At 19.5% G+C, this 12,714-nt stretch overlaps 1 protein-coding gene across 1 annotated transcript; it reads right to left on the reverse strand.

Moving 5' to 3' along the window:
• Positions 1 to 2,945: 2,945 nt before the first annotated feature.
• Positions 2,946 to 4,199, reverse strand: OCT59_008039 (uncharacterized protein; the record flags this gene model as incomplete). The annotated part of the gene is made up of 4 exons (XM_066142199.1): positions 2,946 to 3,289; positions 3,725 to 3,836; positions 3,913 to 4,111; positions 4,174 to 4,199. The coding sequence occupies 4 exons, from the start codon at positions 4,197 to 4,199 to the stop codon at positions 2,946 to 2,948; spliced, it is 681 nt and encodes a 226-aa protein (XP_065999103.1).
• Positions 4,200 to 12,714: the final 8,515 nt, after the last annotated feature.

Below are 12,714 nucleotides of genomic sequence, written 5' to 3' on the forward strand. Positions count from 1 at the left end.
GATAATAGGCGAAACATCAAATGGCGCAGTATCACAAAATACAAAATGCTAATTTTTCACGTTTCGCTCAATATCTCGGCATCCAGTAATTGTAGAAAGACGATCTAACCACCATTCGACTCGTTGTTATGAGACGATTCCAACGAGCTATGGTGCATTTTTCTACGATCATTGGATGCCAAGTTATTACGTGAAACGTAATATTTTTAGGTTTCGACAATTTTGACATGTCGAAACTATTTCAGCATTTTGGCATTTTGACAGGTTTTAGTTTTGACATTTTGACAATAGCCTGTAGAGTTTTGGCAGGCAACTTTAAGTATAACTAAACTATTTTAGTATGATGTAAAATAAGCAGGGATTCTGCTGGAAACCATAGCATAAAATCTTATAAAGGATCAGGGCTTCAAAAAAAAAAAAATATCACACACTAGCAAAACCCAAAAAGTATTTCTTTTGCCCAAATAATTTTATATGAAGCTTACCTATAATGCCCATTTGATAGTCTTTACCTTTGTTTCATGGTGTTATTATAGTTTTAATAATTGTGACCTATATTAGCAAGCAAACGAATAAAGATTTCTGATTTAAGTTCTTTTATTATAGGATCTTTTTATGATACCATACCATTTAACAATGTATTTTTATAAGAAACTAATAAAACAATTTTATGAAGATTTATTAAGTTCTCATTTAAATTATTTTACTTTTTTAACTTTTTAAGCACTATTAAAAATTATGAGAATATTGATTTGATTTAATTCTTGTCAGTTAATTCAAGTGGGATTAATAAGTCAGATAATAATAAATTTACTCATTTAAGTGAATTATATTTACTGTATAATTATTAAAAGGAAGCCGAGATGGATTTACTTCTAAAATGTTTGATAAATTATGTGACAATAGACCTACTATTATTACGTTTATTAAAGTAAAAGAAACAGAAGAAATTCTTGGTGGTTATATAATCCTTTAAACATGGTTTAATATTAAAAAATGAAATACAAATATTTTTTTAAATTATTTTGGTTTTTAAAAGAATTATCATTAATCAATATATGTAATATTTAAATATTTTTGCAACAGTATAATGAATGTAGCGAAATAATTCATAAAAATTTACTTAATAATAGAAGCTAAGATATATTTCTGGATTAGCATAAAAATAAATTTAATAAATAGATATTGGATGGGGGAATAGAGATATCGGTCAAAGACTGATATTCCCTATCCAATAACTAACGGTCATTAGGAGATTTTCCCAGCGTAACCTGAAAAAATGTTATGAACAATCACATGACATTTTCATCACCAGCGTCACAGTCGTTCCTTGTTTCCATTTTTCATAAGTATCTGGGGGATGGGGGAATTTTTTATGTAACAAAATCTACTTGTCACACACATGTGCGCTACACCTAGTTTCAGTCAAGTTTGCCATTTTGTGACGTTACGCTGGGGTAATCATCATTAAGAATACTGCGGAATTAATGCTACTAATACTGATTTCAATATTGGATGTCTCATAAAAATATTGTCCAGTAAAATCCCACATATTCCCAATTGTATTGACTGAGCAATAATGATTAATTGAATTATTTTTAAAACAAATTTTCTCATTTACTCTTATTTAATTTGATTTATTTTGGAAATATGGTAATAAGAGGAACAAGGAATGAACGCAAGATTCTCTACCAAATTTAAATTCTATTGTTTAGCTTACCATATTTAATATAGAAGAGAAAGGTTTTTTTAAAATTTACATCATTTACATGTATATAATTAAAAACATTTTGAATTGTGTAATGTGTAGTAACTGTAGCATTGTCTCCATCATTGGCTATATCATGATTTTTTGCTAAAATGGCTTAACATGATCATTTTTATTGATGATATGGTGCTGGAAGTCTATACTCAACAATAAAAATGCAACACTTAAAAATCTTTCAACTCCTTACAAAAAATACAATTTGACGGGTAACTTTCTTTGAGATAAACTCTATCAAATTACCGGTCAGGTTTTAAAAGAAGATCTATTATAAGCATTTGAAATTGCAATTTGAAACAAAATATGTTGGCCAGTACTTATGATAATTCGGGCCAACTTCATGCATTGTGATAATGCCAGCCCGAATTATCATAATCTGAATCGAATGTAATTTTTTTTTTAAAAAAAAATTTTATTAATGTATGACTTTTATAAAATGGTAGGTGCGTTTTTATTACTGAAATTCACTTTTTTTTATGTTTTTTCTTATTTGTAATAAAAGAATTTTCAAAAACTGCATTTTATTAGTACTTTACACAAGAAATCCTGGTTTTTTATTGGCTGAATTTCAGATCACATGATATAGAATCGCTAAACAAAATCACGTGATTGTCGAGTATATAATTTTATTGGGCTGAGAAATTTAATTAGAGCGATTTCTTGATTTAGGTCATAGTTTTGTGAAAACACATTCTATATTTCTATGGTGTTGAGCACCAAGTGGTGTTTTAGTGATTTATAATTGGAAAAGTAAAAAAAGATTTATTTAAATTACAAACTAAGAAATTTGTAGAATATTTTTTACTACTCTAGCCTTAGTGTTTAAATAATTCTAAGAAGAAAATACCTATAAGATGACAGCTAATGCAGGTGATTAATATTTAGATAAAATATAAAAAAAAAGAATTATTTAAATTACAAACTAAGAATCTTTAGAATATTCTACTATTCTAGTCTTAGTGTTTAAATAAAGCTAAAAAAGAATAAAATAAAGAATAACTTTTGTTGAATGCATGATATCAAATATTATTTAAAAAAAACTACAAATCATTTTCTTAAAACGCAAATAATTATAATTTTCATCTGTTTTAATATCTAATAATTATTAAATAAATAAAATTAATTTCACATAAATAATTTGCAAAATTAATTTTCTTTTATACCAATATTACATACCTAATTATTTGTCTACAATTATGCAATCATCCAAATCTTCAGTTATACCAGTAGAAGAACTTGCATGATAAGCTTGTGAATCTTCACTTTCAAGAATTTCATTTAATTTTTTACTAGTAAAATTAAGTAAACGACTTGTATAGCATGCTTGTGAATGAGATTCAGTAGCAAGATTGTTATACATAATTGGTGCATTTATAAATTCCATAACATTGCATTTTAATTCTTTATCAATATCTTTAACTTTTGCTCTATCTGGAAGAAAAATCCATTTCAAAATAATATTTAAAACTTCTCCAGCAGATGGCCTTTTTAAAGGATCTTCATTCCAACATTTTTTCATCAAATCTACATAACATTGTGGAGTATTTTCAATAATTTTAGGGCGTTCACCTTCACAAATACTTAAACTAAGTTGAAGATCATGCTTTCTATCATTAAATGGTGGCATTCCAGATGTAAATTCCCACATAATCATAGAAAAACTATATATATCACTAGCTGGAGTATAAGATTTGCCTCTTAAAACTTCAGGTGCAATAAATGGTATAACACCATAAATATCATATTTTTTCAAAAATGATTTTACAGGTCGACATAATCCTAAATCACTAATATAAACGGTTCCATCAATTCCATTTAAAATATTGCCATCATGAAAATCACAATGAATGAGATTTTGCTTATGCATATTATTAAGTCCTAAAATAATTTCATATAGCATATATAACTTTTGATACCAATCATTTTTGACTATTCTTGTTAAGTTTCCCCTTAAATTACCTTTGCTTGCATAATCCATTACTACCATATATTTCAAAGTATCTGGATCTTTTGTAAATCCATAAAAATAAATAATATTACATGAATCTAAACAAATTTCATGATAATTCCACTATAAAAAATAATAATCCATTAGTATAAGTAAATTATAATTTGAATTAAAAAAAATAAATAATTTACTATCATACTTCATTTAAAAATTCATTTAAATTTTCATTTAAATTATTATGACATTTAAGAATTACTTCTTTATTATTATTTAACCAAATAGCTTTGTATATAATACCAAATCCACCTTCATCAAGATATTCAACATTTATAAATTTATTATAAGGAATCCATTTTAAATTCTTTTTAAGAATAAAGTCATCCAAAAGTGAATCTCCACTTTTTCCAAATCTATAAATTTAAATAAATAATTAAATTATATTAAAGTTTATATTAAACACTAAAAATTTAAGAATAAAATTAACATTTACTCTAAATTTTAAATAGGAATTTAATATAACGCATATCTTAAGTTTTTGTATAAATAAATACAATAATAACTTATATTTTACAACTTACCAACTAAAAATAACAGAAATTTTTAAATTAAAGAATTCAATTAATAAATAGTAAATATTATATAAAACATATAACAATAAAAATAACAAATAACCTACAAGCTATATAAATAATTTATTAAATAAAGATTTAAGTTATTAATATTATATAAATTAATAATAATAAAATTAAATAAATAACTTACGCCCTATATTATTAAATAATTTATTAAATAAAGATTTAAGTTAGTAATATTATATAAACAAATAATAATAAAATTAAATAAATAACTTACGCCCTTTATTATTAAATAATTTTCAAATAAAAATTTTAGTTAGTTTAAATTATATGTGAATATTATATAAATAAGTAATAATGGAATTAAATGAATAACTTACCCTCTATATTATTAAATAATTTTTTAAATAAAAATTTTAGTTAGTTTAAATTATATGGAATATTATGTAAATAGGTAATAATATAATTAAATAATTAACTTACGCCCTATATTATTAAATAATTTTTTAAATAAAAAATTTTAGTTAATTTGAATATTATATAAATAAGTAATAATGGAATTAAATAATTAACTTATAACTTAACTTACCACCTAAAAGAAATTATAAAATAATTTTTTAAGTAAAAGATTTAGTTTTAAATTATAAAATTATATGTAAATATTATTATATAAATAAGTAATAATAGAACTAAATAAATAACTTACACCCTATTAAATAAAGAATTTATTTATATTAAATTATATACAAATATTATATAAATAAAGTAATAATAGCATTAAATAAATTACTTACGCCCTATGTTATTAAATAATTTTTCAAATAAAGAATTAAGTTAGTTTAAATTATTTGTGAATATTATATAAATAATTAGTAATAATAGAATTAAATAAATAATTTATGACTTACTAACTATAGGAAATGGAAAAATAATTTTTTAATAATGGATTTAGTTCAAATTATGCAAATATTATATAAATAAGTTAAATAAACAACTTATAACTTACTAACTATAGGAAGTTGCAAAATAATTTTTTAATGATGGGTTTAGTTCAAATATTATATAAATATGTAATAATAGAATTAAATAAATAACTTACATCCTATGTTATTAAATAATTGTTAAATAAAGAATTTAGTTAGTTTAAATTACATGTAAATATTAAATAAATAAGCAATAATAGAATTAAATAAATAACTTACGAGCTATATATTATTAAATAATTTTTTTAAATAGAGAATTTAGTCAGTTTAAATTATATGTAAATATTATATAAATTAAATAAATAACTTATAACTTATCAATTACAAAATTAAATTATATGTTAATATTGCATGAATAAGTAATAATAGAATTAAATAATTAACTTACGCCCTATATTGTTAAATAAATTTTAAATAAAAAATATAGTTAGTTTAAATTATATAATATTATATAAATGGGTAATAATGGAATTAAAATTAAATAAATAACTTACACCCTATGTTATTAAGTAATTTTTAAATAAAAAATATAATTGGTTTAAAATATATGTAAATATTTATAAATAAGTAATAATAGATAACTTACAAGCTATATTATTAAAATAAAGAATTTAATTAGTAAATATTATATAAATAAGTAATAATAGAATTAAATAAATTACTTATAACTTACAATCTATTTAAATAAAGAATTTAGTTAGTTTAAATTATATGTAATTATTATATAAATAAATAATAATAGAATTAAATAAATAACTTACGTCCTGTGTTATTAAATAAATAAAGAATACAGTTAGTTAAATTATATGTAGATATTATATAAATAAATAACTTACGTCCTATGTTATTAAATAATTTTTTAAATAAAGAATTTAGTTAGTTTAAATTATATGCAAACATTATATAATAATTAATAATAGAATAAAATAAATAACTTACGCCCTATGTTATTAAATAATTTTTTAAATAAAGAATGTAGTTAGTTTAAACTATATGTGAATATTATATAGTAAATAAATAATAGTAACTTACGCCCTATGTTATTGATCAATTTTTAATAAAAATGTAGTTAGTTTAAAGTATACTTAAATATTATATAAATAAGTAATAATAGAATTAAAATAAATAGCTTACAAACTATATTATTAAAGAATTTAGTTAGTTGAAATTGTATGTAAATATTATATAAATAATTCATAACAGAATTAAATAAATAACTTACGTCCTATATTATTAGATAATTTTTTAAATAAGAATTTAATTATTTTAAATTATGTACAAGTATTATATAAATAAGAAATAATAATAGAATTAAATAAATAATTCATAACTTACCAACTAAAAGAAATTACAAAATTATTTAAAATAAAGAATATAGTAGTTAGTTTAAATTATATGCAAATATTATATAATTAAGTAATATAATTAAATAAGTAACTCATAACTTACTAACTAAAAGAAATTACAAATTAATTTTTTGAATAAAGAATTTAGTTAATTTAAATATAAACAAATATTATATAAATTAGTAATATAAAATTAAATAAATAATTTATAACTTACCAACTAAAAGAAATTATAAAATAATTTTTTAAAATAAAAAATTTAGTTAGTTTAAATAAGTAATAATAGGATTAAATAAATAACTTACATCCTATATTATTAAATAATTTTTTCATATAAAAAAATTTTGTTAGTTTAAATTATATATAAGTATCATATAAATAAGCAATAATAGAATTAAATTATAACTTACCAACTTTCAAAATAATTTTTTAAATAAATAATTTAGTTAGTTTAAACAATATGTAATTATTATGTATATAGATAATAATAGAATATTAAATAACTTACGAGCTACATTATTAAATAATTTAAATAAAATTTTAGTTAGTTTAAATAAGTAATAATAGAATCAAACAAATAACTTACATCCTATTTTATTAAATAATTTTTAAATAAAAAATTTAGTTAGTTTAATTATATGTAAATATTATATAAGTAAGTAATAATAAAATTAAATAAAATAACTTACGGCCTATATTATTAAATAATTTTTTAAATAAAGCTTTGATTAATATAAATTATATTTAAGTATTATAAATACTAAGTAATAATAGAATTAAATAAATATCTAACAAGCTAAAATAATAAAAATTTTTTAAATAAAGAATTTAGTTAGTTTAAATTACATGTAAATATTAAATAAATAAATAATAATAGAATAAATAACTTACGAACTATATTATTAAATAATTTTTAAATGAAAATTATAGTTAGTTTAAATTATATTTAAATATTATATAAATAAGTAATAATAGAATTAAATAAAACACTTATAACTTACTAACTAAAAGAAATTACAAAATGATTTTTTGAGTAAAGGATTTATTTAGTTCAAATTATATTTAAATGTTATATAAATAGGTAATAATAAAATTAAATAAATAACTTACACCCTATATTATTAAATAAGTTTTTAAATAAAGCGTTGATTATTAATATAAACTATATTTAAGTATTATATAAATACTAAGTAATAATAGAATTAAATGAATAACTTACAGCCTATATTATTAAATAATTTATTTAGTTAATTTAATTTATATGTAGATATTATATAAATAAGTGATAAATAATAAAATTAAATAATAACTCATCACTTACCAACTAAAAAAATTGCCAAAAAATTTTTTAAATTATATTTAATCATTATATATATAAAGTAATATAGAATTAAATTTATAATTTATAACTTACCAGCTAAATAAATTACAAAATAAATTTTAAATAAAGTATTTAGTTAGTTTAAATTGTATATAAGTAATAATAGAATTAAATAAATAACTTACGCCCTATATTATTAAAATAAAAAATTTAGTTAGTTTAAATTATATGTAAATATTATATAAATAAGTAACAATATAATTAAATAAATAATTTATAACTTACCAACTAAAAGAAATTACAAATTAATTTTTTAAATGAACAATTTAGTTAGTTTAAATTTATGTAAAATATTATATAATCGCGTAATAATGGAATCAATTAGATAACCTATAACTTACAATCTATTTAAATAAAAAATTTAGTAAGTTTAAATTATATGTAAATATTATATAAAGTAATAATAAAATTAAATAAATAACTTATAACTTACCAACTAAAAGAAATTATGAAATAATTTTTTAAATAAAAAATTCATTTAGTTTAACTTATATAAATATTATGTAAATAAGTAATAATAGAATTAAACAAATAACTTACTCCCTATATTATTAGATAATTTTTTTTTAAATAAAGAATTTAATTAGTTTAAATTATATGTAAATATTACATAAATAAGTAATAGTAAAATTAAATAAATAATTTATAACTTACTAACTAAAAGAAATTACAAATAATTTTTTAAATTAATAATTTAGTTAGTTTTAATTATATCATTTAAATAAGTAATAATAAATAACTCACTTCCTATATTATTAAATAATTTTTTAAACAAAGAATTTAGTTGAATATTATATAAATAAGTATTAGAAAATAAATAACTCATAACTTACGATCTATTTAAATAAAAAATTTACTTAGTTTAAATTATATGTAAATATTATATAAATAATTAAATAAATAACTTACACTCTATATTATTAAATAATTTTTTAAATAAAAAAAAATATGGTTAAGTTTAATTATATGTAAATATTATAATCCAATTAAAATAAATAACTTACGAGCTATATTATTAAATAATTTTTAAATAAAGAATTTAGTTAGTTTAATTATATGTAAATGTAGTATAAATGAGTAATAATAGAATTAAATAAATAACTTACGCTCTATATTATTAAATAGTTTTTTAAATTAGTTTAAATTATAGGTAAATATTATATAAATAATTAATAATCAAATTAAATAATTAGTTTACTAGCTATGTTATTAAATAATTTTTTAAATAAAGAATTTAATAAGTTTAAATATGTGAATAAGTATTATATAAATAAGCAAAATAAATAACTTACGCCCTATGTTATTAAATAATTTTTTAAATAAAGAATTTAGTTAGTTTAAATTTTATGTGAATATTATATAAGTAATAATAGCATTAAATAAATATCTTACACCCTATATATATGGTTATATAATATAAATAAAGAATTTAATAATTTAAATTTTATGTAAATATTGTATAAATAACTTATAACTTACGATCTATTTAAATAAAGAATTTGGTTAGTTTTAATTATATGTAAATAAGTAATAGTTGAATTAAATAAATAACTTATAACTTACCAACTAAAAGAAATTACAGAATAGTTTTTTAAATAAAGAATTTAGTTTAAAGTTTAAACTATAAATATAGTAGAAATATAGATATCATATAACTTACACCCTGTGGTATTATTAATTATTAATTAGTTAGATATAAATATAATAAAAATATTTACTGTAGATTAAATATATCACTTACAATCTATTTATTTAAATTAGGAATATAATTAGTTGAGTTACAAAATATTAAACAAATAAATGTAATATTGTAACTTACCATCTGAAATATAATTAATATTTAAATAGTTATTTAATTAAAGAATTTAGTTATTTGAATATTATGTAAAATAAATAAAGTAAAGAAATAAAGTTTTAAATAAGTGATAACTTACTAACTAGGATATTATACATCATTAGATAAATTATTTAGTTAAATGTAATATATAACAAAAAATAATAATTAATTCCATTATTATTTAATTATAAGATAACATTAACTTACGAGCTAAATTGTTAATATAATTTATTTTATATGGTTAGTTTAAAGTATGGTTATGAATAGTATTTAAATTATTTACAAATAAAAATTTAATATTCCAGCTTATTTGAATAATTTGATATACCTTTGGATTCCTCAGTGCTACTTCCTTCAAATTCTTCAGTACCACTTCCTTCAAATTCTTTAAATACTACTGGAAACTAGTTTTATTATATTGCAAATTTGGTTAAAAATTTTAGAATTCTAATTGTATTAAATGTTCATGCTATATATGATTTTACCTTCATCACTACTGTGTGTTATTATTATATATTATATCAAAAATTCTCCCTAACTGGACAAAATAAAGTAATTATTTTTTTCTTTTTTTTGAAACGCCTTTATTATTATGGGTAAGCATGATAATAATATTTGAGCAAAATGCATTGTACAAGCATTGCATGTACGACAAACAAAAATTTACATGTGTCAATCATCAAGCCTCATTGTTGCGTAGCAAAAATCACAAAACAGGGAATACATATTACATAATGTCATTAAGTAAGTGTACTATCTTTAGCTACTTTGCAAGTTTATTTAAATTGGTAAAGGTAGTTTTGAATATCAAAATTTTGATTTTCTCATTAAAACCAACTTGGAAATGATCGGACACATCCAAAGTGGTGATTATATAGATTAAAGTTCTACATTATTACTACAATTTATTAAAATTATTTAGCGATAGTATGCTTTTGGATGATAAATTTCTGACGATCATCTTCCAAATTTATTCACTTTTTCGCTTAATTTGTAGTTTGTCATACGATCTACATGCATTTTTTCATAATTTCGGAAATGCTCAATGTGAACTTTTTTGATTCAATTTTATATAGCTATATATATTGCTAATTGCAATTGCTATTGCTATTGCTATTGCTATTGCTATTGCTATTGCAATTGCAATTGCAATAGCTATATAGCTATAGACGTTGTTATTGCAATATTGCTTCTTTGATATCATTAGAATAAAATTACAAAATATTCATTTTTGTGCCACTTTCGCTACATATTAACTTGAGGCATCAAACAATAAGTTTTATATTTGTATTTGATTTTGTTGATCTTTATTGATTTTCAATAAAAATAGATTCAAATATATTTCTTTTTCGTTAAAAAAATTGAAACGTGTAGATGATCATGTAGATCTTGTGATAATCAAAATAAAAAAGTGTTAGACGAAAATTTTTTTCAAAAATTTATCTTTTTTTTATAAATTTTTTTACATTTTTTTCTATTTGTAAGATTAAATATTTGGATATTACATAATCACTAATTAAATTTATAAGCGTATTTAAGTGTATTTCTTTTAGAAAATAATGTGATATTTCATAAAAAATATTTTTTCTTACTATTTTTATTTTTAAACTACTTGAATTTATAATTAATGAAAAAATTAATTAAAAATTTATGTCAGGTCATTTTCAAATTTTTATCATCTCAGTTCTTAATTTTTATATTACATTTATTTTTTATATAAAATTTTTTTAAATTAAACTTCTTTTTCCAAATATACTATAATCTCCACTTTGGCCAAATGAAATCAACTTCATTTATTAATTAAAAGTTGTTCAGGCATGTTGAAACCACTTGAATATTAATTTTCATGAATATAGGTATAGTGCTTAGAGAAAATTGCATTTCTTGATGATATTAACTCTCTTTTCTGTTTTTTAATTTAGAGCGTAATATTTCCACTTTAGACAAATGAAATCAACTTTATTTATTAATTGAAAGTTGTTCAGGCAGGTTGAAACCACTTGAATATTAATTTTCATGAATGTAGGTGTAGTGCTCAGAGAAAATTGCATTTTTCTTGATGATATTAACTCTCTTTTTTGTGTTTTAATTTAGAGCGTAATATTTCCACTTTGGGCAAATGAAATCAACTTTATTTATTAATTGAAAGTTGTTCAGGCAGGTTGAAACTACTTGAATATTAATTTTCATGAATGTAGGTGTAGTGCTTAGAGAAAATTGCATTTTTCTTGATGATATTAACTCTCTTTTCTGTTTTTTAATTTAGAGCGTAATATTTCCACTTTAGACAAATGAAATCAACTTTATTTATTAAATGAAAGTTGTTCAGGCAGGTTGAAACCACTTGAATATTAATTTTCATGAATGTAGGTGTAGTGCTTAGAGAAAATTGCATTTTTCTTGATGATATTAACTCTCTTTTCTGTTTTTTAATTTAGAGCGTAATATTTCCACTTTGGGCAAATGAAATCAACTTTATTTATTAAATGAAAGTTGTTCAGGCAGGTTGAAACCACTTGAATATTAATTTTCATGAATGTAGGTGTAGTGCTTAGAGAAAATTGCATTTTTCTTGATGATATTAACTCTCTTTTCTGTTTTTTAATTTAGAGCGTAATATTTCCACTTTGGGCAAATGAAATCAACTTTATTTATTAAATGAAAGTTGTTCAGGCAAGTTGAAACTACTTGAATATTAGTTTTCATAAGATTTCATTTTTTTGTAGCTGTATTAACTTTAGAACACTTATTACAGCTTATGTCATTATTTTAAATTATAAAAATTAATTTATATTATTGGCTAATTATAATCATATGATACTATTTGATTTAATAATTTAATAAAATATTATTATTTAAAATTAAATTCATATAAATGC

Source organism: Rhizophagus irregularis, chromosome 16 (genome assembly GCF_026210795.1).
Source record: "Rhizophagus irregularis chromosome 16, complete sequence".
Lineage (NCBI taxonomy): Eukaryota > Fungi > Glomeromycota > Glomeromycetes > Glomerales > Glomeraceae > Rhizophagus > Rhizophagus irregularis.